The sequence below is a fragment of the Halteromyces radiatus genome (assembly GCF_025201355.1).
Source record: "Halteromyces radiatus strain CBS 162.75 chromosome Unknown BX664scaffold_12, whole genome shotgun sequence".
NCBI lineage: Eukaryota > Fungi > Mucoromycota > Mucoromycetes > Mucorales > Cunninghamellaceae > Halteromyces > Halteromyces radiatus.
The window spans coordinates 39,870-66,097 of NW_026251698.1; the positions used below are offsets into that span (position 1 = coordinate 39,870).

Sequence of the window (26,228 nt, forward strand, 5' to 3'; positions counted from 1 at the left end):
TTTTTTTTTTTTTTTTTTTTTTTTTTTTTTTTTTTTTTTTTTTAGAAACAATCATATTCAAGATTAAATTTTTATTTTAGCTTTTCAACCCTTACAAACCGCGGGACAAACTAGGACTCCTGATGATCATTGTAAGTTGACATGAATATAAAACTTTAACAAATAATCTTATTTTATTAATCACTTCTCATCCCCCCCTTCTTTTTGTTTGTTCTTTTATCGGAGATACAGTGATTGCAATGGTGAATGATAATCATAATGATATAGATCCTAGTGAACATAGGCATCAAGATGAACGACGACAACAAGAACAACAATACCATCACTTTTATCATCACCATTATCATCATCATCATCATCACGGTCATCTCAGTAGTAAAGATGGAACCATTGATACCCAAGTTTATGATTACGACATTGACACAATAAAAACTGGCATACGGGATATTTTGGACAGAACAAGGCATACCACAGAAAAGGCGAAAAAGGATCATCATATGCATTTATATCCACAGACTGAAACTAAAAAAAGAAAAATATTGGCACTTCCTATCCAATCAAACATGGACGACAATAGTAGTGACAACAATGAAAATAATAATAATAATAATAATAATAATAATAATAATAATGGCAATAGTAGTAGGCATGGATTACAACAATACCGGAATGGAATGGTTGATCAAGATGACTCTATAGCTAAAACAACAATTCACTCATCATCATCATCATCATCATCATCATCATCCGATTTGTAGAAATTATTTATTCGGGACAACTCATCATCATCATCATCATCATCATATATCTCTATCGAAATTGGATGCCAGAACTCGGTTCAATCTTTGGATTTCTATTTTTATAGTTACATATTGTTCTTTTTAATAAACTATTTTTCTTTTTTTTACTATCTGCTTTTTTTTTTTTTTTTTGGATTATTATATTGAACCCATGATGATCAGCTAATGATGGGAAAGGATTCAATAACAACAAAGGGAAAAGAATCTGGGAAAAAAAAAAGTGAATTGATTTTTTTTTCTTTTTTTGGGTAACGAAGGACCAATGATGTTACCAAAAGTAGGTCTCTCTCTCTTGTCATTGGTCTTTTCCTCTCCTTTTTTTTTTTTTTTTTTTTTTAATCATAAAAAGTTTTTTATTATTTATTTATTTAATTAACTAGTGTGGGTTTGTTTTACGTGTAGTTTGAGGACCTATATAAGCAGGATGCATCAAATAATCCAAATCCATATCGGATCGTTTTAAACAAGTCAAACAGACATGAATATTCGAATATCCTACAACAGCTTCCAATCGTTTAGGAAGAGGACGGGTGGTCATGGCAATTTGATATAAGGATAAATGACAATCAGTTGATGTTGTGCCTTTAGGAGGTCTTCCACGACGTGGTGTTCTCATCACTCCATCCCATTTTTTATCTTCTTCTTTTCTTTGATGGGGGTATTGGCGGTAAAAAACATGTTTCGGATGTTCACAATAACCCACTCTCGTGTTACGTTTTTTGACAGGGGGTGTACTAGGCGTTGGATGGTGTTGACTTTCCAATATAAACGTCGATGATGATGATGATGATGATGATGATGATGAGGGAACCATACAAAAATAATCTGGCATTGAAGCGGGCACATCCAACATAGAGCTAGTTTGAGGACAGTACTGCTTGATCAAAAAATTTAATTCATCATCATAGCATTGATGATTCTCAGATACTAAAGTCAAGTCATTTGTTTGTATAGTTCCTTCGTCCATTGTATTGTCAATCACTACCAATGGCCAAATCGGAAACAACATAGAAAAATCTTCATAATTTGTCATTTCTGAGAGTAAGAATAAGTTTGTATGTATGTATTAAAAAAAAAAAAAAAAAAGGATTGGATGTATTATTATCTAAAGTTGTATCTTTATTATCAATCAATTGATTGAAATATACAAGAGATTGTTTCAACATGCACATGAAATGAGTGTTTATTATTGTTAGGTAACATTTCGTCTAACGGGTAGTAAACGAGTAATAAATCGATGATGACGATGATGATGGAAAAATCAGTGGTAAACATGTGAAAAAAAAGAACATTCATTTTTAACTATAGTGGGATTATTTATACTTGAATAAATCCTGTTCTCAAAAAAAAAAAAAATGTTGTATCATCTTTTTGATGAAAACAAAATAAAATTAAAAAAAAAAGGTCATCTTTGATTAGGATTGATCAAAAAGAGAGAGTGATATGCATAAATTGGTGCCTCGAAACGGATTATTGGCGGAGATATAAAAAAATAAAAGGGTTGACAGTATAAAAAAAAATTTGCACTTTCCTTTTTTTTTTTTTTGTTTACTGTTCATACAATATATAAATCATGTCAACACAACAAGAAAACGAAGAAGAACGTTCGTTCAAACGTTCTAGACTTCAATCACAAAAGGAAAACTTTCACCCTGGTTTACTAGAGGAAACTACGATTGAAAAGATCCACAAAGCTTTCCAAACATCTCAACCTTACCTTCATTGCAAGATCGATCAATTGATGAATGATAGTCTTCTTCGTTCAGTCCGTAAGGAAATCCAAGAAAATCTTCATTTTACTGTCAAGGAAACCGATATCTATAAAGTATGGCAAACAGGTGACTTGGCCAATTTGGATGGCTTACCTGAAGACGAACTGGCAAAACTTTCTCACTTGTTCAAACTTCGTAATGCTCTCTATTCTCAAGATTTCCGCGACTTTATCTCTTCTGTCACCAATTGTGGTCCTCTCTCTGGTACCAAGACGGATATGAGTATCAATAGTTATAATGAAGGTTGCCACTTGTTGAATCATGACGATGTGATTGGTACTCGCCGTGTCTCATTTATTCTTTATCTCACTGACCCTGATCAACGCTGGGACCCTCAAGATGGTGGCGCACTGGAACTTTACCCTGTGATTGAAAAAGGTATTCCGGCGGTGGAACCTACTGTGATCATTCCTCCTCAATGGAATCAATTTGTTATGTTTACCGTCCAACCTGGTCATTCTTTTCATTCGGTGGAAGAAGTGGTTCCTCAAGGTAAACCTCGTCTGTCTATCTCTGGATGGTTCCATATTCCTCAAAAAGGTGAACCTGGTTATAATGCTCTAGTAGAAGAAGGTCAAGCAAAATCATCATTAGAACAACTTCAAGAAGAGGTAAATATTAAATTTAAATTATCATTATTAAAAAAAAAAAAAAAAAGAAAGATCATCCATTGACAGTATATTTGTTCTATTTTTTTTTTTTTTTGTCAATTTAGTCAGACTCTAGTACCAAATTTGCTCAATACAAAACACCATTAGAAGACGATGCAACGGAAGGATTGACGGAAGAAGATTTAATATCATTGGCAGAATGGATGAACCCTCATTATTTGAACATGACAATTCTAAGCAAAATGTCAGAACAATTTTTGGAAGAATCGGCAGTACAATGCAAGGATATCCTCAACAAGGAATGGTATGACAAGATCAAACAAGCCACCTTGGAAGCAGATGAACAAGATGGATTTGGCAAGGAAAGGATGATGGCACATGGTACGGGGACACAACGTGGAAATTGGGAATGTCAAGGACCTCCTCATCGACATCGTTATATGGTGGTGAATTCTGACAACAAAAAACAACAAGAATCAAGTTCATCTTTATTAGGTGATCTTAAGCATAAATTCTCTGATGAACCTTTCCGACATTGGTTAGCTGTAGTGACACAACTTTTGCCTCTTGGGTACCGTGGCGATGCAAGACGATTTAGACCTGGTCATGATTATACATTGGCAACAACAAATACTCGTGGTCAAGGTGTTTTGGATGTGACGTTTTGTATGGCGTCTATGCCTTCTGATGAAGCTCAAGAGAAATGGGATGGTGGTGAATATGGTGGATATGAATGTTATATGGCTCCACATGATGAAGAAGAAGATGCTGCTGTGTATAAGGCTGCTGATGAAGAAGGAGCTTTATTGACCATGCCTGCTGGTGAAAATGAATTGGCTTTGGTACTACGGGATGAAGGTGTTATGCGGTTTATCAAGTATGTCAGTGCACGTGCTCCAGGTTCTCGTTGGGATGTAGCTTTTGAATATGATCTTCCAGAAGAACAGGATGAAGAAGAACAAAAAGAATAGTAGATCATATATTTATGTAAATATAAAGTTTTTGTATTAGTTTGGATTTTCGGGAAATCAAATAAAGCCTATCTTTTTTTTTTTTTTTTTTTACGTCTTTTTTTCCGTGTTGTCTTTTTTCTTTTTCTTTTTCTTCTTTTATATATATATATCTATAGATGGACGTAAGATATCTTTTATAAAATAATAATAATGTCATGAAACTTGGGTTGATATCTTACATTTGTATTTTCTTTTTGGTTAGTTTGACTATACACATCCGTCTGAATATGATACTGGGTAGGTTTTTTTATTTAGTAGAAAGACAAAGACTGAAACAACAAACTCTTTTTATTTCTTGTAGAGACATTATCGAGGATACAATTGGATCTGACAAACCACGTATTCTTTTGATGGGGCTACAGAGGTAAAGAAAAAAAAAAAAGCACAAGTTGTAGTGAACCAAAACCATTCATTATTGTTGTCTTTTATTTTTCTTTTTTTTATACTCACACATACATTTTGACAATACCTTTACTTTCTTTCTTTTAGAAGTGGCAAGTCTAGTATCCAACGTGTGGTGTTTGGAAAAATGCCACCTAATGATACACTTTATCTAGAAAGCACAACCAAGATTCAAAAGGAAGACATTACGTAAGTTAAAAGAACAATGTTTTTTTTTTATCGAAATCATTCTTTATATATACATATATATATGTATAGGCGTTCTTTCATAGACTTTCAAATATGGGATTTTCCCGGGCAAATCAATTTTTTTGATCCAACTTATGATTCCCTTGATATTTTTGAATCTGTGGGTGCGTTGATATTTGTGATTGATGCTCAAGATGATTATAGTGAGGCTCTCAATCGACTTTTTTATACTGTGACAAGTGCGTACAAGGTGAATCCAAACATTACTTTTGAAGTGTTATTACACAAGGTGGATGGTTTATCTGATGATTACAAGATTGGTAAGGAAATTTACATATATAACTGTTTATATCTTATTCATTCTTTTATCCCTTAGATACACAACGGGATGTACAACAACGAATGAGTGATGCTTTACAAGATGCGGAATCTGATCATATCCATTTGACCTACTACCTTACCAGTATTTACGATCATTCAATTTATGAAGCATTTAGTAAAATCATACAAAAACTCATTCGAGAATTACCCACTTTGGAAAACTTACTTAATGTTTTATGTTCTGTAAGTGGATGATGATAATGATTATAAAATTGCTGATCGTTTTATTATTATTATTATTATTACAGAATTCTGGAATTGACAAGGCTTATTTATTTGATACTTTGACCAAGATATATATTGCTACTGATAGTTCACCTGTAGATATGCAATCTTATGAATTATGTAGTGATATGATTGATGTAGCGATTGATATCGAATGCATTTATGGGTAAAGTGAACATGTTTGATTATATAGCAACCTTACTAACATTTTATTTTATTTTTTTATTTTATCTATATTAGGATCGCAGATCGAACACAAAACTCTACACCCAACGACTTACAGTTATTGACGGATGGTGCGGATGGAAAGGGAAAAGGATCTCTAGTACAATCACCTCAGTCGACGGATGATTTGGAGGGCACATTCAATGGGAACGATAATGAAATGAATAACAATGGTGAATTGGAAACTGATAATCAACCACAAGAACCTGATACTGAAAATGAAGCTTCTAGTTTGATCAGATTGGATAATGGGGATGTCTTGTATATGCGTGAAGTAAACAGGTAAAAGATGGATGATGATGATGATGATTATTTTTGGATACTGAATCATTTCATTTTTTTTTTTTTTTTTTTTTTTTTTTTGATCTGACTGCGTTAGATTATTGGTACTGATTTGTCTTTTACGACAAGATAATTTTGAAAAACATGGATTGATCGATTACAACTTCCAATGCTTCAAAGAGGCCGTGACCGAGGTCTTTGAATTCTCCCAAAAACGAAATACCCAACAATATCGTGAACATCAACTACGAAATGCTGAATCTCGGCAAAGTCAAGATACTAGTAGAGATAGTTAGATAGTTATATTATTATTATTATTATTATTTTGAAATAAAAAAATCATCCCTTTTTATGAATAGGGATCTTAACCTACAAGGATAACGTTGAAGAGTCTGATATCAATGCGAATGTCTTGGTCCAATTGTGGTCATCTGCAACTGCCCATTCTACTCATTAATGACTTGGACTACTTTACGCAGCAATATGCACTTTGAACCCCAAAAAAAGAAAACTGCGGTTATCTTTCTCCTTCTCTGTATTACCCTGTTCTATTAATTGGAGATAAATAAACCAGTACACTTTATTCAATAATAATTGACGGAATTCAAAGAATAAGATGGCGCAAAAATAGGAAATAAAATATCGTAAGGATAGAAAATAAATGACAGAAGAATAAAAATATAATTGTCGCATAATCAAATAGAGAATATAAGAAGAAAAAGAACAAGAAGAAAAGGAGTGGTAGTAGTTCCATTGAGTATTTTGAATAACAGAAAATAAAATATTATTTAGTCAACATATCCATTTTTTTTTATATTTATTTATTTTAACTTACCTGTAGGAAAGCATTAAATACATCCTCCGAAGAGGTGATAACATATTTTTATATGTTGCTGTTTACAGGTTTGATATTCACTTTGAAATTGGAAACACCAAAAGAGATTTCAAAAAGAAAAAGAAAAAGAGAATGATTAATATACTGTATCATTATTATTATTATTATTATTATTAAAAGAAACTTACTATTAAGCAAGGTACAGAGAGAAGGAAGTCCAATAAGTATATATATAAAAAAAAAAAAAGCAAATGGACCTAAAGGCCCGTCTTGATTATGATAGAGTTGTAGTCCAGAAAAAAAAAATAAACTTGTATTTGGTATGGATGTATATGAAGGTCTTGTAGTTTGTAAATTGGTTTAAAAATTGATATCAAAATAGATAAAGAAATTAAAAGAAAAAGAAAAAAAAAAGGAAAAAAAAGAGAAAGAAGAAACAGAAAAAAAAAGAAAAATAAAATAGCACTTTTTTATATCTCTCACTTGATCAAAGAATAAAATAAACCCAGCAAAAATATCTCATAAGAAAAAAAAAGAACTATTATGCAAATTTACATTCGTTATCGATCGATCGAATGTCTCAGTTAATGAAAATAAACAAAGAAGACCCCAGTAAATGATTTTTTTTTTAAAAAAAAAAGAAAAAAGAACTATTATGCAAATTCACATCAACATCACAAGATATGAATATTACATTAGTATACCCCTGTCTTAACTGTGAATATGATGATGATACAATATAAAAAATATAGTTCTTTTTTTTTTCCAAATATGGCCTGTTGAAAAGAATCAGCTAACAATCAGTCATCAATCATCAATCATCAATCAATGACATACTCTACCAACATCTCTAAAGCGATATCTAAAAAAGTGGTAATGCGACATTCATTTTGGGAAAGTACGATTTTTTATTTTATAACATCACGAAAACCATTTTCTTGTGACCCGACAAAAAACTTTGAAAACACTGTATCTTTTTTTTTTTTTTTTTTGTATACCACATTTGGATGACTTGGCGTTAAACAACCATCGAAATATGATTGGCCACCATTTTGCTGATATTCCCCCCTCTCTTTTTATATATATATTTCTAGGGCGGTCTTTTCTTTTCCTTTTCTTTTTGACACTTTTTCTTTCACTCTTATTCCCGCAGTCAACATGGTGAAGACTGAAGAGTTTGAATTGCCTAAGCGATTGCCCAAGCTTATTGTATTCGATCTGGACTGTACTCTTTGGACACCTTGGGTAAAAAAGGAAAAAAAAAAAAATCTTACTCTTAAACTTATTCAAACTTGCTTTTTTCTAATTGCATTAGATTGACTATACCTATGGTAAAAAAAAAAAAAAAAAAAAGGATGACATAGCAAGTATATGCTTCTCTTTATCTAACCTCATTTATTTATTATTTTTTTTAGGGCCTCCTTTTGTATATCATGAAGAAACCAATTCCCTGACTGACAAGTAACGACTTCCCCCTTTTTTCTTCTTCTTCGAACAAAAGCCCAATTCTCTCTCTTTTTTTATTTTTTTTTTATATAGGAAAGGCGAAAAGTTGAAACTATTCAAGAATATCACTGAAGTATTGACAATGATTCGAAGTTTTCCTGATACCAAGATTGGCATTGCTTCAAGAACCGGTACACCTGACTGGTAAAGTTAACATAAAGCATAATATAATCAATATTTTTATTTTTATTTTTTTTTATCTATGGATAGGGCGCGAATGGCATTAAAATATTTTCAAGTACCTGAACTTGGATGCAGTATGTATGATCTGATAGACTATATGGAAATCTATCCTGGACGCAAAATACAACATTTGACAGAATTGGAACAATCTTCAGGGATTCAATGTGAAGATATGTTGTTTTTTGATGATGAACTACGCAATAAAGAAGTCCAAAAGTTAGGTGTACATTTTGTATTGGTGGATCCAGCAAAAGGTGTGACAACGCATCAATTTAAATCAGCTTTACAACAATTTGATCGACAATCAAGTTGCGTACAAACAACTCTTCCATTTTAATAGCACGGTTTTTTTTTTTTTTTTTTTTTTTTTTACCTTATTCGGACTATTCTTCAATGATGACGGCAAATACTAGATATGGTGATCGGATGGATCTGGTGGTTTATATTTGAATTTTTATTATTGTTACTTTTTTTTTTTTTGATTATTATTTGTATTCCTATTCCTTCCACCTAGCTAGATTTACTCTCTTATTCACTGTTATGTTTTGTTTTTGGATTTACCCTGAAAATAAACGTTTGTCTCTACTTTTTTTTTTTCATCCTCTTTTTTTTTTTCTTTCTTTCTTTATTATTATTATTATTTATTTTCCTTTACCTTCCTTCCTTATCTTCTTTTTTTTTTCTTTTATCTCTCTCTCTCTCTTATATTGATTGCTAGCATAGATTTGATAGTATGTTATTGAAGCACTTTGTGTTGACGATCGGTGTGGCGATGATGATGATGAAGAAAGATGTACAAGGATCGTCTTGCCGTGGTGATGTGCATGTCAAATCAAAACAAGATTTAGATGGTCTCAAGACATGTAAGACATATGGTGGCAACATTGTGGTAGAACAAACAGGCATGACGGAATTGAAACTCCCTGGCGTGGCATTATTAGAAGGTGATCTTGTCATTTCAAGTAATGATGCTCTTCAACGTGTCTCTTTCCCGGAATTACAAGCTGTTAATGGCCAACTTCGATTACTCAATAACAGAGCCCTCAACTCATTGGAAATGCCTGCTCTTTCCGCTTTACGTATGTTTGAACTATCTGTTCATCCTGCACTCAATGAGGTGAAATTCCCTGCTGGTCTGAATCAAGTTGAACAATTCCTCGTTGCCGATACAACTGTCGTTCGTATTGAAGGTTTGAAAGTATCTACTCTCAAGGATCTGACTATAACCAACAATATTTATTTGAAACAATTGACTGTTGGCAATTTGACTCGTATCACTGGTGACTTGACCCTTTCTGCCAATTCTCCTGTATTGAACGCTGATGTAAGTATCAAAAAAAAAAAAAAAAAAAGAGATAATCATTTAGTTTTTTTTTTTTTTTTTTTTTTTTTTTTTTTTTTTTTTGTATTAGTTGTCATCCATTCAAGCAGTGAACGTAGCTACCTTTAGAAACTTGGCAAGTATCTCATTGAAAGAATTACGTCAAGTGGCTGGTGACATATCTTTTATTACAAATACATTTACTGCATTGGAACTACCTTCTGTCACTGGAATCGCTGGTACTCTAACCATTGCTGACAATATCCGATTGAACAGTTTGTCCCTTCCTTCTTTGAGTCGTCTTGGAGGAGCTCTTTCTATCTCTGGAAATACTGAACTAATCTCTGTGAATGCATTTCCTAAATTGGATGAAGTGGATGGTACTTTGGATATCGTAGGCAATTTTGATGAAGTGGATCTACCTGCATTAGCTGATGTAAGTACTCTTTTTTTTTTTTTTTATTTTGTATAATAATCATCATCATCATCATATCTTTTATAGGTACGTGGAGGACTCAATGTACAAACATCAAGTAATCAATTTACATGCGATAAAATCAATAGTTTGAAAAAAGGTGTCATTAAAGGGAACTCTTTTGCTTGTAAATCTTCAGTGGCAAAACCTAAATCTGGTATTCGAAATGGAAAAGGCTCATTTGGTGATGAATCATCGGCTGTCTTTATTAAGGATTACTCTTCTGGTGTTGGTTCATTCTTCGCCATGGCTATTACCATTATGTATACATTTATCTAGTTTATTTAAATCAATTTTGTTTGATGATCCATCTTAATTTTTCTTTTTCCTCTCTTTTCGTCCTTTTTTTTTCAATGTTCAACTATTTAAAATAAAAAATTTCTTTAAAAAATTTCCTGGGAAAAAATTATTTTTTATTTTCATCAGATTAATATCATCGTTTCTATTAGATATACAACTTGATTTTGATCATACGATATTCGCACGTCCTTATCATTGACTTACAAATCCAATTTCCAAACTCCTTCGCTTGGTAATCAATGCCAGTGCCTTTTTTTTTTTTTTTTTTTTTTTTTTTTTTTTTTTTTTTTTTTTTGTATTTATACCTTTCTTTTTTTTTTCCCTGATACACTAATGGTATTATCCAATTGATCTACCTTTTTTTCTGTTAATGCCAACTTCCATCTATATCTCTGGAGTGACAGGTTACATTGGTGGTGCGGTGGTTTCCAAGTTATTGGCCAGCAAGAAAAAATACAAATTAACGGCACTGGTGCGAAGTCAAGACAAAGCCATTGCATTAGAACAAGCTGGTATCCGGACAGTGATAGGAAGTCTAGAAGACAGTAAACTGATAGAAGATTTGGTGTTTGAACATGATGTGACGATCACGGCAGCCAATTGCGATTCTTTGACGGAAGCTCAGGCGGTGGTGAAAGGCATGCAACGTAAACATGACTTGGGACAACGTGGATTATTGGTGCAAACGACAGGGTCAGGTGTAGTAACGACGACACTCTCAGATGGACATGCAATGAAAGAAGAGAATAATGTATTTAGTGATCTTGATACAGCTAGGTTGAATGCATTACCCGATACACAACCTCATCGTCATGTTGATACATTCTTGATGGCTCAATCTAATACGTTTGATCTGGTGTTGATAGGCCCACCTACCATCTTTGGCAAACCATCCACCACCCTAGGTGTTAATCCTCATTCGATGCAAATCCCTTGGGCAATCTCAGTCTCTCTTCAACATGGTGCTGTTCATCAAGTGGGTGATGGTAAAAATACTTGGAGTTTGGTGCATATTGATGATTTGGTGGATCTGTATGGTTTGGTGATCGATCAATGGCTGGATGGACAACTTGATCATTTTGGTTATTTCTTTCCTGAGTCTGGATTCTATGAATGGCAGCAAGCTTATCAAGTCATGGCGAAAACTCTTCATGCTCTGGGTGCCATCCCTTCTCCACTCCCAATCATCATCCGTTCCGATGATGAATTCATTCGTGTATACAAGATGTTGGCTTTCAAGTTTGCCTATGGCGGGAACACTCGTGTCAGTGCAGACAAGTGCAGAGCTATCGGTTGGTCTCCAAAGTATTCGCTGGATGACTTTTTGTTAGACATTGAACGTGAAGCTGGTGTATTGGCAAGGAAAAAAGGATTCATTCCGTAGATAGTCAGCCCCTTTAGATTAGTTGTCTTTATTACTATCATTGTCATTATTAAATTTTTTTATTTATTTACCTTTGATGATTTAAATAACAATGTCCACGATAAAAAAAAAAAATAATGATATTTTTATACTTAGTTGACTATTCCTATCGTGATGATGATGATGATGATGATGATGATGATGATGATGATGATGATGATGATGATGATGATGATGATGATGATGATGATTAAAGAATATGTTCTTTTTTATTAAGATTTTTCACTATTCCAAATTATCAATCGAATAATACTAAGATGAGAAGTCAAAAGTTTGAAGGATATATATATAAAGGATAAGGAGATAATGATGATGATGGTATCCCCTTTCTAATCCAAAAAAAAAAAAAATGGATTGGAATGTAGAAAGATGTGATTTTTATTGTGTTGTATAAATAACGAGGAAAATCAATGTATAATAGTGATGAAGAGATAAATAATAATAATAATAATAGTAATAAAAAAGTAAAATGGAATGGGAGGAAGAAATAGATAATAGATAATGGAATCATAAAAATATCATAAGTTATAATGAGTATATAGAAACTAAAAATAAATAGGGTATAAAGAAGAAGAAGTAACGTCAATAAGCTCGTAAAACCTTCATCCCTTTGAGATTGTTGCTTTTTCCAAAAGAACTGCCTGATGTTGGTGATGTTGGTGATGTTGGTTCATGTTTTGATGATGGTGCTGATACTCGCCGACGCAGTTTGGCCGGACTAACAGGAGGTGTCAATGCTGATTTTTGATACTGCTCGTCGTCTTTTTGATGATATCGTCCATAGGATTGTGGTAAAGCAGGTAAAGGGGGCGGTAATGGATATTCTCGTCGATGGGTACTGAATGATGACATGGCTACCGCTGACGTGGTTGACTTTGGTCCAGAGAATGATAATGGCCGCTGTTTTGTTTCTTGAGATCTTTTTTTGCTTGACAAAGATGCTGCGAGTGCGGATGATAGACGTTTTGATGTTGTTTTGGTGACTTCTGGAGTAGGTGGTGATAATGTAGCAGTATCTGCCTTGGATGTTCGTCGACCAGTGGTACTGATACCCATCATCAAACGAGCAGTTCGACTTTCCGGTAATCTTTTTTGTCGGTAAGCTAGCGGTTGAGTTGGTGGAGTGAGTGATGATTTCTTTTTCCCAGGAGTAGCAGCAACAGGTGTCGATGGTTTTCCTAGAGATGGTAGACGAGTTGCTGTTGCTGTTGTTGTTGTTGTCGTTTGTCGATGATGCTCGGTGCTCTTGGGTAAAGAGGAAGGTGAAGCTCGTTTAGGTTGTGTTGGAAGAGTTTGAGATCGTAGTAATGGTTTTCTTTCAGGTTTTTGTTGAATACGGTTGTTGGATGCTTGAGGTGTAACAGGTGAAGTTGCACAAAGTCGGACCGATTTAGCCTTTCTAAGTTTCTTTCCCGGGGTTGGTGGAGGTGAGGGTGAAGTAGGTACAGCCAAAATGATTTTCAGCATAGGTAAACGAGATCCTTGGTTACGATGTTCTTCAGTCAATGATTGTCGCTTTTGTCGTACATGAGCAATCTTGTCTTTTGCAGGAATGGAATCAACATAATCATCATTCAAAACAAAAGATGCTACGGGTAACCGACATTTACGAGATGGTACATGTTGTCGTCGTGGTACTGGTGATGTTATAGGATCGATGCGATGAGATTGTGAAGAAGAGAGTGAATCAGAAGTATCAGAGAGATCAGGAACTGTAGATTCCAAATTGAGGTCCAATTCATCCATAGGTTTCATGTCTTGAAGTGTCTTGAGAGCATTAAGCATTGAACCTTCATCTACTGCATTAGGATCGATAGAACACAACACTGAGTAGTCATCACTTTCTGTAGCTGTTGTTGTTGTCGTTGATGCTGCTGTTGCAAATAATGGTTCATGATCATAATCAAGGAGAAATGGATGCTAATATTATGAGAAGAAAGATAATATGATCAGAAAAAGCATTGTTTCATTTTTTTTTTTTTTTTTTTTTTTACCTTCAGAATGTCAGATGCAGATGCTCGAGCACGTGGGTCAGGATTCAAACAACAATCCAATAAATCTAATAATCGAGAGGGTAAACCTTCAGGATATGCTGGTTTTCCAATTGTCAAAATACGTTGTTTAATCTATTAAAAAAAATGTATCATTAGAGAACAAAATAAACAAACAAACAAACAAATAAAAAGACAATAATCTATTATTTCAATGATTTACCTCTTCTTCATCCAATTTTTCATCTTCATAAGGTGCACGACCACCATTGATGATTTCTAAAATGACAATTCCAAGAGCCCAAATATCAATTTTTCGATTAACCAATTTGCCTTGCACAAGTTCAGGAGCCCAGAATAGAACAACACCTGCCTCTTCCAAGCTTGAATCAGCTGCAGGAGTAATAGAAACCACGCCAAAATCACCTACAGAAAAAAAAAGATCACACGGTCCCAAAGAGAAAAAAAAGAAAAAAAAAGATCAAAGAATTGTTTTATACTTCTTTTTTTTCATTAATAACATACCAATAACAACTTGATTTGCCTGATCATCTAAAAATATATTATCACATTTGATATCCCGGTGAATGTACCCGTGACGATGGATTTCCTCTAATCCAGCTGCAATCTAAACAATGAATATATAAAAAAGAAGTAGTTCAAGTTAGTGCAACCATTGTCATATAAACAATAAAAATTGAAAGGGAATAAATTAAAAAAAAAGGAGACTTACCGAAGCAACAATATGAGCCAATTGTCCATAATTGAGATGATGTTCAAATACATATTGTTGTAAAGAACCACCTCCACAAAGAGGCATAATAAGATAAACATATTCTTGATGAAGGTGAACAGATAAAAGTTTAAGAATATTGGTATGGTTGCACTTTGTCATTGTATAAATTTCGTTTTCTACTAATTCTTGAGGCATAACAAACATATCAGGATGTTTATTGTTGTCTTCTACCAAATATTTTTTGATGGCAATAGGTCGGCGACTTGATCGTTCATAGCATTGATATACACCACCTTGAGCACTAAACCAAGTAGGTTCTTTATCTAAACCTTCATATAATAGTGAAGGATCAGAATTATATACTTGAACTCCATTCACTTGTTGCATTAGATGAAAAAAAAAAAAAAGAAAAAAAAAAGTGTCCAACTACAAACAAGTATAAGAATTCTAAGAATACAAAAAAAGAAAAAGAAAAAAAAAAAAAAGAAAGGGTCAAAAAAAAAAAAAGGGAGACAAGAAACTTTTTTTTTTTATTATTTGATTTTGCAGTCATTATAGAATTCAATACCCGCTGCAGTTGTAACAAGTAAATTGTTACTATTTTACATCTATTTATTAAGGGTTCATTGTTCATTTTGAACTTGATTACAGTTAATATTATTTTTTTTTATTATTTTTCTGTGGGTGAGGGAGGATTTGATTGACAGATTACAAAGTGAATATAGTTTTTTTTTTTTTTTTTTGTTAGTATCATTATAGATATCTGATTGGCTCACTCTTCTCAATTTTTAAGGCAGGCCATGCAAAATAGTTTTTCCAGCTTTCCATTCAATGTTATTTATTTTTTTTTATTTTTTTTTTTATTTCTTTTTTTATTTATGGTTATGCACTTCAATGTCTATAATCATGAAAAGAGAACAACAATATACAACTTCGGAAGACGATCATATTGAAGAAACCAATTTATCGGAAGAAGCTAAAGACAAAAAGAGACTTCGGATAACAAGAGCTTGGTAAGGTTTCACGATATAGTTTATAGTTTTATCTGACAAGTTATTTTATTTTTTTATAGTGATTTTTGTAGAAAGAAAAAAGTGAAATGTTACTTCACTCCCGGAAAGGCATGTACAAATTGTGTATCTTATGGTATCACTTGTGAATTCAATGATGGGTAAAAAAAAAAAAAAAAAGAAAGATTCTATACAAATATAAATTAAATGAACTTACTAAGCTAATTTTTTTTTTTTAATATATAGAGCAAAAAAACGAGGTCCACCGAAAGGATATATCGAAGCTTTAGAAAAACGAATACGACAAATTGAATCAGCTCTTACTTCTATGCCCAATAACAAATCTACACCTTCGATATCAAACCAAACAACAGTCAATGAGTTTCAACAAGATGCATCGATTCCAGTTCATAAAAAGACAGCAGCTGGTGGTCAATCAGATAGTGTACAATATTTGGGTGATCTATCAAGTTTTCAATTCTTCTCCAATAAAATTAAGCTGGATGGTTCTGAAAAGATTTGGAAAGGTCAACGTATACGTAAATTTGGAAAACAAGTCGTATTAGTAGGTGATATGGAAACATCTCAATTAAATGCTAATGAAGTTGGTCAATATATGGTTCCTGTACCCAAAATCAAAACTCTTTTTCCTGGAAAAGATATTAACAATTGGATATATTCTGTTTCTGGTGTTGATAATCATACAAGTGATCGATTACTTAAAATGTAAATTACAAACTATCTCAAAAAAAAAAAAAAAAAAAAACATGACTGATTATTCTTTTTCTCTTTTTATATAGTTATTTTGCAAATGTACATCCAGTTCTTCCTGTGGTCAATAAAACAAACTTTTTGAAACAATATCGAGATCAGTGTGATTCTTATCCTGCACCAGATTTATTGAATGCTATGTTTGGTGCTGCAGCAAGATTTGTGGAGTGTGAATCTCAATATCGCGATCATAATCAATTTCAGCCTCCTGATATGGTATGGGATGTACCGCTTGGTTGGTCTGATCACTTTTTTGAACAATCTCAAGCCTTTATCACTCAAACTTCTACTCTGGCTACACTTTCAAAGGTACAATCTATTATTCTGATTCATAATCATAGTGGCAATTTGGATTCAAAATCATCGGCTTGTTGGCTTTTAGGTGGTTTGGTAAGTGTTAATTTATAATTTTGATGAATATAGATCACTCATCTGTATATTATTTATTTTTTTATTTTCAAGGCTGTACGTCTGGTAAGTTCATACTATTATAACAAATATATATATATATATATATATATATATATATATATATATATATTCTTATATTTATATTTCTTTATTATAGGCTCAAGGTCTTGGATTATATCGTGATTGTGAAGAATGGGATATACCTGATAGTGAAAAGGAAACTCGTAAACGTGTATGGTGGGCACTTTATGTGACAGATAGATTCCATTCTGCTTCACTTGGTCGTCCTATCAGTATTCGTGATGAAGATACAGATGCTGGTTACCCTGATGCATCAACCACTTGGAAAGAAGTAATGGATGAACCTGATGATGATGAAGATTGTGATGGACCAAGGTTTCCTTCTGCAACTCACAAACCCGAAAATGCTACTGAAAAAGTGGAAATATATCAATTATTTATTCAATTGGTCAAGTTATCTGAAATACTTGGACGGATTTTACAGGGGTTATATACACCAAAAGCACAACGACTTAGTCATGAACAAGGTAGCGATGCTATTGTTACAAGATTGGATCATGAATTGACTGAATGGCGGTTTGGATTCCCCAAGGCATTACAACGAACAAATTTTGGCGACTTTGATGAAAATACTGGTTACTTGTCTCCTGTCATAGGTAATAATTATATGTAAAATTTCATGATATATACTAACTACTATTATATTTTTTATTTTTTTTATTTTTTATTTTTATTTTTTTTTTTTTTGATTAGCTACCATACTTATCTGCTATTATGGCTTATTAGTACTTCTTCATCGACCTTTTATTGAACGTGCTGGAACTGGAAAATCAAAAGCAACACCCTCATATTCATCCTTTAGAATTGGAAGTAGTGCAGCTACTCGTGGAATTAGAATTGCCTCTCAAATGGAACCTCGTGACTTTTTGATGTTTCCTTATGCTTTCAGTTTATACCCTGTCTTGCAATGTTGCTTGATTCATATGTACAACACCAAAAACCCAGACACTAGAATCGCTGGACCAGCAAAGGTGGATTTGGCTACTGGTCTTAATTTGATCAATCGATTGAAAAAAATGTCTCATAATGCCAACAAGTTACATAGTCTCTTGGAAACGATCATGGAAAACAACAGTATCATATTGAATCAGAATCATGATATGGATTCATCACAGCGAACATCACCAAAAACAACAACAGCAACAAACACGCACAACAAAAATATAGTACCATCTCGAATTTCTGATGTAGGTAGAGGTATGATGCCTTTAGGATCTTCACCAAAAGGATCGCCAACATTACAAGATCAGCAACGATTTTCACGGACATCTCAAACTACTGGATCATCACCTCCTGTTATGCAGAATTTCACAACGCCTCTTTTATTTCAACAATCTTTGGAAATGGGTTCACTTGCTGATATACCATGTAAGATCATCAAAATACATATTTCTTATTTTTTTTATTTTTATTTTTATTTATTTATGTTATTTTATTGATTGTATACTAATATCGTTTATTAATATTATTTAGCAATGTCTACTTCTCCATCACCAACCTCACTTACGGAAGCATTTAGTTTGAAACAATTTGGATTTGATACTCCGGGAGATCCTAACCAACTAGATTTCACTATGCAAGATGTATCTGCATTCTCAAGGATGAACTATTTACCACCAATGCCTGGATATCAATCTGATCAACAACCACAACCTGTACTAAATGGATCATCATCACAATTAGGACAATCGGAAGTTTCACGCAATTTGCCATTATTTGATCAACAGCCACAAGAACAAGAACATTTACATCAATCATCGTCAGCATCACATCCATCAACAACAACTACAACAACATCATCATCATCAGCAGCATCATCAACAACAAACTATGGTATTTATCCATCACAATCAACAATGACCAATTCAAATAATCCTTCATCAGTGATTCAACTAGTATCACCTATGACTACTGTAGCCCCTATGGAAAATAACAATCAAGATGGCAATACTGCATTCCGTTATAATCCAAACAATCCTTTCTTTGGCATACCATCATCTATGGACTGGTCAGATATTGCATGGAATCAAACCAACATCTTCAAGTGATCTAGTGTAGTTTATTCATTTATATTTTACATAGTTTCTTCTCTTTTTTTTTTTTTTTTATTATTGTATACTGTATTGCTCTTTGAAAATAAAAGATATATCTTTTTTTTTTTTTGTATGTGTGACAAATAGGTGTTTTTGTTTCCGCTCACCGACTTTATTTTTTTTTTTCCTTATTTCTTTCTTCGTCTCTTTCTTTCTTCCCTTTTTATCAGCTTCTTCTTTTTATTACCTTAAATACATGCATGTTGGAAAACAGGTAAGTTTAAACAATGATGTCAAATATACTACGGATAGATCTTTTGATTTAATTGATATTACTTTTTTTTTATCTTTATATACATATATACATATATATATATATAACGACAGCGACGCATACGACACATCAAAGCGATTGTAGGTCGGAATATTGGATGGAACACAAATGATTCTCTTGATTCTTCTGAACAAATACGTAACCTACCTTTTAGCGTGGACAGCAGTCGGACAGCTTCTCGAACATCTTCTCCTTCTCCTTCATTATCTTTTCCAAAGACACCACACTTCCACATTCCCAGTTTATCCTCGTCTTCCTCATCCCCACCTCCTCTCTCCACTGCACCACAAGCAAGTCAATCTCTACAATTGTTTCATCATCAACCCAGCAGCAGTAGTAGTAGTAGTAGTACCAGTAGCAGCAAAAATGAGAACATCCCTCGCACTAGTCCTCAACTCTATTATTCCTCTTCTTATTCATCTGCACCTCTATTGGAAGACAAGCCAACTCGTCAAACAGCCATGCGAAGATCCGAAAGTGTTTCTGCTTTTGTTGTCAGCAACAACTTGGTTACCCATACAATAGCGGATTCATCCTTGACAAAAAATGCATATAAGCGAAAGTCAAAAACACCAGACGTGACAACAACTAGTAATTACAGTGACAACAACAACAATATATTGGCAAATACCAAAACACTACAAGATAATAATTCAAGACGATTATCTCTGGAGAATGATGAAGATCTTTTATCATGGAAAGAAAAGGGTCTTTTGGATACATACTTGACCATGTCCTTGCCAAAACTAAGAAATGGTATGGATAGCGACCATGACAACTCCAAGAATAACAAAAATGATAATGATGATAATGATGATGGTGGTAGTGAAAGTGTTTTTACATCATCAAAGTATACCAAAAATACAACAACGATGGAACAACAATTATTATTTTATACCAGCGAAACAATACCCAACTCTACCAACCCGGTGTTTCGCACAGATATGTCCTTGATAGATTGGTATGACGGCGTTCAGAATATAGTAGTGGTCAGATTATGGGCAAAACATTCTCAACCTGAATCTGCAGCATTGGCAAGAAGATCAGATCCTGTGCATGCTCAAGGCAACCACTCGGTTATTACAACTGAAATATCTCATAATGCTATTCAACACCCATATCGTTTATTGATCGAATGGTCAGTGGATTTGAATGAACTTATCTTTATTGGGAAATCGGTAAAAAAAAAAAAAATGAATGAATGATGCTTAGACTATTTGATATTGACCTTTCTTTTTTTCTGATATATAGTTACATGATATATACAAATGGCCAACCAATACACTACTATTTGAACTTGATGATGGATATTATACTGCTCCAGATATTGTTGTAAGTTTTAAGTTTTTGCATTTTTTTTTAATATTAGTGCCACTAACTATTTTGGTTATCATTAGGCTTTTGCATTTACCCAACATAAGCGATCAAGTCATCAGGATATGCAATTAGATTTAGATAGTGCTAGTATTGAGTCGGTTTATTCTCCTAGAGTAAGTGAATAGAATAACTGATTATGAATAATTGATACTAATTTTTGTTTCTTATTCATTGATAGACAAAACGATCATATACATATCATCATATTATGAAGTAAGATTTTCAAAATACTTGATATATAGATGGCCAGTATTCATCTTGCTTCTCTTTTTTTTTAAAAAAAAAAAAAATGTAGACTGAATACTCTCAAAGAATGTATATATGATGCACAAGTATCTGCAGACGAAATTCAATTCAATATCAATGAAATACTCGAAAAGGATAAAAACAAATTTCGCTTGGTAGGTCGATTTGAGAAAGAGGAAATCATAACTGGATTGATCATTTATTTTTATGTTTTTTGCTAGATACGAGAAAGGGCACAAAAAGAAACGCGACTAAAGGAATTGGAAACCTCGATTCAAGAACAACAAGCACAGGTTGATTATGGTAAAGAAGCAAAAGAAAAGAGGATGAGAGCATATAGAATTTGACTCTTTTTTTTTTTTTTTTGGTAGACCGGAAACAAGTGAATGATCTTCGACAATCACTTGACAAACGAAAACTAGAACTAAAAAGATCTCAAGAACGATTTCAACACGGAAAGGATGATTTGGAAAACAATGATACCCAATTGGAGAAAAATATCAAAATGCATAATGATACCTTCACCAAACTAACAGAACGAAAGAAGGAACTGATTGCTGATTTATTCTCTATATACCCCATTGAACAGGTAAAAAAAAAGCAATAAAAAGAGATGTACAAATGAATTTGTGTATTGTTTTTTTGGGATTGATTGTGTAAAAAACTTAGTCTTTTGACGATTTCACGCAGTTTCGAATCCGTGGTGTTTATCTTCCAAACTCGGTATATACTGGCTGTAATGAAGAATCTATTGCCATTGCCCTTGGTTTTACTGCTCACTTGGTTTCCATGCTAGCCTTTTATTTGTCTATTCCATTACGATATCCAATTAATCCTATGGGTTCAAGAGCAACTATCTATGATCCTGTCTCTCTGATTCATGGATCTCGCATGTAAGTTTTTTTTTCTTTAAAAGGAACGGATGTAATATTATTATTTACTGATCACTTTTTTGTTTTACTAGTTTTCCTCTTTATGGTAAAGGCACTGATAGATATCGATTTGAATTTGGTGTGTTTTTATTGAACAAAAACATTGAACAGGTAATTTTTTTTTTTAAAAAAAAAAAGAGAAAAATACGTTGAACTTATTTTCTCGATTTTTTTTTTTTTTTTTTTTTTTTTTTTTTTAGATGATGAATGCTTATGGATTGATTGTCATGGATTTGCGACATACGTTACCAAATATTCACTACTTTATACAAGCCGTTTTGACAACATCAGTGACTTCCGGACCAACGTCATTATCGGTGTTATCAATATCATCTTATGCACAGGGAAAAGATCGATCTGATGGTAACAATAATGGATCATCAACCAATGGAAAACATCAAGAACAAAAAGGAATAGACCAACATGGAGAACATCATTTGACACTTCAGCCGACGATTCGTATTCCCATAGAAAGAATACAACCATCACCTACAGTATCATCACATTCTATCTCTCACTCTCCAAAATTAGGTGTGTCTCCTGGAAACCATGCTTACTCTGGTGTTCACCTTTCCTCTCATGTTTATGCCGCACCGGCCATTTTGGATACTGTCACCACCTCAAGCTGTCAAAAATCCATCTCACAAGATTCATAAAGAAAGGCTTTTTCTTTTCTTTTCTTTTTTTTTTTTTTTTTTTGTTTTAAATATTGGTTGTCTTTAATCATCATTATGATTATTTATTCAAATACTCAGTATAGGATAATATACAGATTTGGTCTCACTTTCTTTTTTTTGGATCATTAATAAACAAAAATCACTCTATTTTTATTATTGTATAATGGTGAACGAAAATGGTTCTTGATATGCAAATGTCCTGATCATCCAAAAAAAAAAAAAAAAAAAAAGGTTTTGAGTCCCGATAGAAATCTGGTGGTGGATCGGTTTGGCAAGGAAAAAAAAAAGACTGAATTACCAGTAACGATTTGATTCCTTCTCTTTTGCATAACGTCCTTAACTCAACGTAAGGTTACAAAAAAAAATATGAATCGAACGAAAGGATCATTCTATTCGGATGCTATATATGGAATGTGATAGATGGATGGGATAAACGAATAGATGGATGGATGGATGGATGGATGGATGGATGGGATGGGATGGGAGAATATATCATGAATGACATTGAATATACTCATTCATATTTTTTTTTTTTTTACTCTCATTAGGGATTTATAGCTCCATTTGACAACATGAAGGTAACATAATATTTCCACATTGACAAGAACAAAATAACATTGATTTCCTTTTTTTTTTTTTTTGTTTTTACTATAGGATATCTACCAAGCCGACGAACTCATCATCCCCGAAGGTGTCAAGGTTGCCATCAAGGCTCGCGATGTCACTGTGACCGGACCCCGTGGTACCTTGAAGAAGAACTTGCGTCATTTGAACATTGAAATCAAGTTTGCTGGTAAGGACAAGCTCAAGTTTGTTGTTCACCATGGCGGTCGTAAGCATGTTGCCTGTATCCGTACTGTTCGTTCTCTCGTCAACAACATGATCACCGGTGTCACCAAAGGATTCCAATACAAGATGCGTTACGTCTATGCGCATTTTCCCATCAACTGTATCATCAACAACGATGGCAAGGACGTTGAAATCCGTAACTTCTTGGGTCAAAAGGTCGTGTTCCGTGTCCAAATGCGTGAAGGTGTCACTGTTGCTACCTCTGCCAACCAAAAGGATGAATTGACTTTGACTGGTAACGATTTGGAAGCCGTCTCTCAATCTGCTGCTGATATTCAACAATCCTGTTTGGTCAAGAAGAAGGATATCCGTAAGTTCTTGGATGGTATCTACGTCTCTGAACGCAATGTGCTTGAAGCTGATGCTTAAACATTGGAACAAATTCTTTTTAGAATACTATTATTTTTGTTTAGTTTCCAAACTGTGCAAATTTCAAAATAAATCTTTTTATTTTTTATTTTTTTTTTTTTTGATACAATTGTCTTTTTTTTATTTATTTTATTTATTTATTTATTTATTTGATTCAGTAATATGAATAAGACGGAACAAGAGGGATTGTCAGAGTGGGAATACGATGAGAGTAATAAACAATATCTAAAACTAAAGGAGAGGGGGGATATATCGTATAAGATTCCAAATCATCATGTATCCTATTCTTCATCGGGAGGGTAACCATCATCAACTATATAATGATAAAAAAAAAAAAAAGGATATAAGATCCAATGATGATCAGCATAATTTGTGTTCAAACTTACTTTTACGTCGGAACATGGTGATTTCTTGTTGTTTGAAATAGCGACGGTTTTCTTCATCGATCAGTACAAGGTTCAAATAATATCTTGTGGAGAATTTCTTATTCACATCTATAGAAATCAAATATAAATAGAGAGATTTCATTAAAAAATAGACAAGTGATATTTTTCTATTCAAAAAATATCATACCTCTAAATGTAGGAGCCAATTCAAATCCACCCAAGAACAATCGAATTGGGATAGTTTCGCCTAAGAAGAATAGCAAAGTAGAATCAATACCCTTTTTTTTTTCTTTTTTTTTTTTTTTTTTTTACCTCTCACAGGAGCACCATCCATAATTTCAAATCGTGTCACTGTTTCGCTTTCATTGTATACATTAGGCACTAGAAAAATATAGTTAATAACTTACTTTTCCATTATATTTGAATTGTTCTTACTAGCTCCAGTAGTTTCTCTACGAATGATAGATAATTCCATAGTCTTGATCTTGATTCGAACCAACAAAAAGTAGATTTTCCCAACAATGACATCTTTCAAATAGTATCTAAAACAAAAGATTTTTTTTTAGCATCCAGATCTGTTTTCCAGTTTTTCTTGTCATCTTACTTGGATTTGTTATATTCAAATTCAATATGTAGACAATCTTCAATACCCACTTCCATTTTGATCGAATTGCTGACTTCGGTAGGCATACGATACGAGTATACCCACATATCCTTTTCTCGAATCAAATCTGCCATACGTCGAGCAACAGTAACACGAACATAGTATCTATATAATAAAAAAGTTAAAATAGGATATTTTGTATGTAACTTATTTTCTCTTACCGTAGTTTGACATTGATACCATTGTAACATTCGTATTGCTTTTCCACATTTTTAAATTCAAAGTCAAAAGTAGCACTTTGACGTAATTCTCCAGGAGCTGCCAATTCTTGAGAGAGAGTAAGAAATTCATGAGACTTGCCACGATCATAGAAAAGTTCTATAAAAATGGTTTAAAACAGGATATTAATAAACACAAAAAAGTCATCCTTCCTTTTTTTTTTTTTTTTTTTTTTTTTTTACCTATACTACCAACAAATTCGACCTTGATACCATTGTGTTCAAATCGTTTTCCATCCTTTAGTCTAATAGTCGCCTGGATGAATAAGAGAAATACAAGATGATAATGAGAGTTGATGGCTCATTCTATCCTATATATAGTTCCTTACCGTGCCACTAACAGTTTCACCATCAAGATACACAGGTAAACTCTCTCGTTGATCTTTATCCACTTTGACTTCCACATGTTTTCGTTCATTCTCGCCAGTGAATGCCACTTGTATATCCACAGGTGTTGAAAGACCAAAAAGACTCTAAAAATAGTAACCAAGAAAGTGGTAATAGAAAATAAAAATAAACAAAAAAAAAGTTCATTTATTTATTCTATTAAATATAAGCACTTACTGCCATAGACATGTTATGTAAAACTAATTGTTAAATAAAAATAAATAAAAAAAGAGGAAAAAGAAAAAAAAGAACGAAAAAAGCTTGGATTCTCCAAAAGAAAAAAAAAAAAAGAAAAATACCAAGACTTGGCAATTGAAACACAGCGTTGTTGGATGAGCACTCAACATCTTTTTTCTTTTTTTTTTTTTTTAGGAAATAGAATTTAACCTTGATATCATCAACAATGATTAGCTTTAAAATGAGAGAGAACCTTGCATGAAAATCATCGATACTTACTTTTTTGAGATTGTGTAAGAACTTCTTAATCGAACTATTTCACAGTATCACTATTAAATTCAAATGAAGAATGATTACTTGGAAAGCCAATATATCAAATGAACAACCAATATATTCGTTTCTTCTTTCTGAAAATATGTGGATCAAGAGCAAAAGAGATATATGTTTTATGTTTTATTTATTTATTTATTTCTGAGAAAAATAAATCATTAAGCCTGTATATACATGGAATGGAAAAGGGCACTTTCACAGTACTCTTGGTAAGAACATGGATGATTACTTATGTTAAAAAAAAAAAAGGAACCAATGACTATTTTTATTCATCATCATTTTCTACCATTAGCTATCATCCACCGT

The 26,228-nt window shown here is 33.0% G+C and overlaps 12 protein-coding genes across 12 annotated transcripts; 9 read left to right on the forward strand and 3 right to left on the reverse strand.

Annotated features, from left to right (window-relative positions):
* The first annotated feature begins 34 nt into the window (after positions 1-34).
* BX664DRAFT_46242 (uncharacterized protein) lies at positions 35-914 on the forward strand. The gene has a single exon (XM_051549591.1). The coding sequence runs from the start codon at positions 240-242 to the stop codon at positions 756-758; it is 519 nt and encodes a 172-aa protein (XP_051395742.1). The 5' UTR covers positions 35-239; the 3' UTR covers positions 759-914.
* Positions 915-1,176: 262 nt separating this feature from the next.
* On the reverse strand, positions 1,177-1,833 carry BX664DRAFT_318483 (uncharacterized protein; the record flags this gene model as incomplete). The annotated part of the gene is made up of 2 exons (XM_051542801.1): positions 1,177-1,555; positions 1,676-1,833. 2 exons carry the CDS (start codon positions 1,831-1,833, stop codon positions 1,177-1,179), a joined length of 537 nt encoding a protein of 178 aa, XP_051395743.1.
* A 520-nt stretch (positions 1,834-2,353) lies between these two features.
* BX664DRAFT_287526 (Oxoglutarate and iron-dependent oxygenase degradation C-term-domain-containing protein) lies at positions 2,354-4,237 on the forward strand. Its single transcript, XM_051541747.1, has 2 exons — positions 2,354-3,183; positions 3,288-4,237. Exons 1-2 carry the CDS (start codon positions 2,374-2,376, stop codon positions 4,152-4,154), a joined length of 1,677 nt encoding a protein of 558 aa, XP_051395744.1. The 5' UTR covers positions 2,354-2,373; the 3' UTR covers positions 4,155-4,237.
* Positions 4,238-4,268: 31 nt separating this feature from the next.
* Positions 4,269-6,279, forward strand: BX664DRAFT_343824 (GTP-binding protein GTR2). The gene is made up of 9 exons (XM_051547367.1): positions 4,269-4,318; positions 4,399-4,433; positions 4,498-4,560; positions 4,686-4,787; positions 4,857-5,107; positions 5,164-5,351; positions 5,417-5,559; positions 5,634-5,900; positions 5,998-6,279. Exons 1-9 carry the CDS (start codon positions 4,313-4,315, stop codon positions 6,194-6,196), a joined length of 1,254 nt encoding a protein of 417 aa, XP_051395745.1. The 5' UTR covers positions 4,269-4,312; the 3' UTR covers positions 6,197-6,279.
* A 1,572-nt stretch (positions 6,280-7,851) lies between these two features.
* On the forward strand, positions 7,852-8,771 carry BX664DRAFT_343828 (magnesium-dependent phosphatase-1). Its single transcript, XM_051547368.1, has 5 exons — positions 7,852-7,980; positions 8,051-8,066; positions 8,151-8,196; positions 8,275-8,385; positions 8,452-8,771. The coding sequence occupies exons 1-5, from the start codon at positions 7,894-7,896 to the stop codon at positions 8,759-8,761; spliced, it is 570 nt and encodes a 189-aa protein (XP_051395746.1). The 5' UTR covers positions 7,852-7,893; the 3' UTR covers positions 8,762-8,771.
* A 420-nt stretch (positions 8,772-9,191) lies between these two features.
* Positions 9,192-10,583, forward strand: BX664DRAFT_287533 (uncharacterized protein). Its single transcript, XM_051541748.1, has 3 exons — positions 9,192-9,748; positions 9,837-10,181; positions 10,248-10,583. Exons 1-3 carry the CDS (start codon positions 9,197-9,199, stop codon positions 10,497-10,499), a joined length of 1,149 nt encoding a protein of 382 aa, XP_051395747.1. The 5' UTR covers positions 9,192-9,196; the 3' UTR covers positions 10,500-10,583.
* Positions 10,584-10,810: 227 nt separating this feature from the next.
* Positions 10,811-12,018, forward strand: BX664DRAFT_343837 (uncharacterized protein). Its single transcript, XM_051547369.1, has one exon. The coding sequence runs from the start codon at positions 10,891-10,893 to the stop codon at positions 11,902-11,904; it is 1,014 nt and encodes a 337-aa protein (XP_051395748.1). The 5' UTR covers positions 10,811-10,890; the 3' UTR covers positions 11,905-12,018.
* Positions 12,019-12,316: 298 nt separating this feature from the next.
* Positions 12,317-15,099, reverse strand: BX664DRAFT_343840 (kinase-like domain-containing protein). Its single transcript, XM_051547370.1, has 5 exons — positions 14,668-15,099; positions 14,460-14,562; positions 14,158-14,360; positions 13,938-14,069; positions 12,317-13,863 (listed from the first exon to the last, which is right to left on the reverse strand). Exons 1-5 carry the CDS (start codon positions 15,055-15,057, stop codon positions 12,526-12,528), a joined length of 2,166 nt encoding a protein of 721 aa, XP_051395749.1. The 5' UTR covers positions 15,058-15,099; the 3' UTR covers positions 12,317-12,525.
* A 391-nt stretch (positions 15,100-15,490) lies between these two features.
* On the forward strand, positions 15,491-19,062 carry BX664DRAFT_287541 (fungal-specific transcription factor domain-containing protein). Its single transcript, XM_051541749.1, has 10 exons — positions 15,491-15,683; positions 15,743-15,841; positions 15,927-16,406; positions 16,481-16,841; positions 16,914-16,925; positions 17,020-17,539; positions 17,637-18,311; positions 18,417-18,598; positions 18,678-18,702; positions 18,861-19,062. The coding sequence occupies exons 1-10, from the start codon at positions 15,502-15,504 to the stop codon at positions 18,989-18,991; spliced, it is 2,667 nt and encodes an 888-aa protein (XP_051395750.1). The 5' UTR covers positions 15,491-15,501; the 3' UTR covers positions 18,992-19,062.
* Positions 19,063-19,638: 576 nt separating this feature from the next.
* Positions 19,639-22,543, forward strand: BX664DRAFT_343845 (UV radiation resistance protein and autophagy-related subunit 14-domain-containing protein). The gene is made up of 10 exons (XM_051547371.1): positions 19,639-20,488; positions 20,562-20,642; positions 20,708-20,800; positions 20,866-20,900; positions 20,983-21,088; positions 21,155-21,236; positions 21,305-21,522; positions 21,603-21,826; positions 21,898-21,976; positions 22,066-22,543. The coding sequence occupies exons 1-10, from the start codon at positions 19,772-19,774 to the stop codon at positions 22,519-22,521; spliced, it is 2,091 nt and encodes a 696-aa protein (XP_051395751.1). The 5' UTR covers positions 19,639-19,771; the 3' UTR covers positions 22,522-22,543.
* Positions 22,544-22,773: 230 nt separating this feature from the next.
* BX664DRAFT_304207 (ribosomal protein L6, alpha-beta domain-containing protein) lies at positions 22,774-23,863 on the forward strand. Its single transcript, XM_051542509.1, has 3 exons — positions 22,774-22,888; positions 23,091-23,120; positions 23,197-23,863. Exons 2-3 carry the CDS (start codon positions 23,115-23,117, stop codon positions 23,758-23,760), a joined length of 570 nt encoding a protein of 189 aa, XP_051395752.1. The 5' UTR covers positions 22,774-22,888; positions 23,091-23,114; the 3' UTR covers positions 23,761-23,863.
* A 44-nt stretch (positions 23,864-23,907) lies between these two features.
* BX664DRAFT_343859 (vacuolar protein sorting-associated protein 26-domain-containing protein) lies at positions 23,908-25,700 on the reverse strand. Its single transcript, XM_051547372.1, has 10 exons — positions 25,593-25,700; positions 25,358-25,501; positions 25,212-25,284; positions 24,972-25,128; positions 24,751-24,915; positions 24,582-24,688; positions 24,459-24,527; positions 24,334-24,393; positions 24,147-24,254; positions 23,908-24,073 (listed from the first exon to the last, which is right to left on the reverse strand). Exons 1-10 carry the CDS (start codon positions 25,602-25,604, stop codon positions 24,042-24,044), a joined length of 927 nt encoding a protein of 308 aa, XP_051395753.1. The 5' UTR covers positions 25,605-25,700; the 3' UTR covers positions 23,908-24,041.
* Between the last annotated feature and the right edge of the window lie 528 nt (positions 25,701-26,228).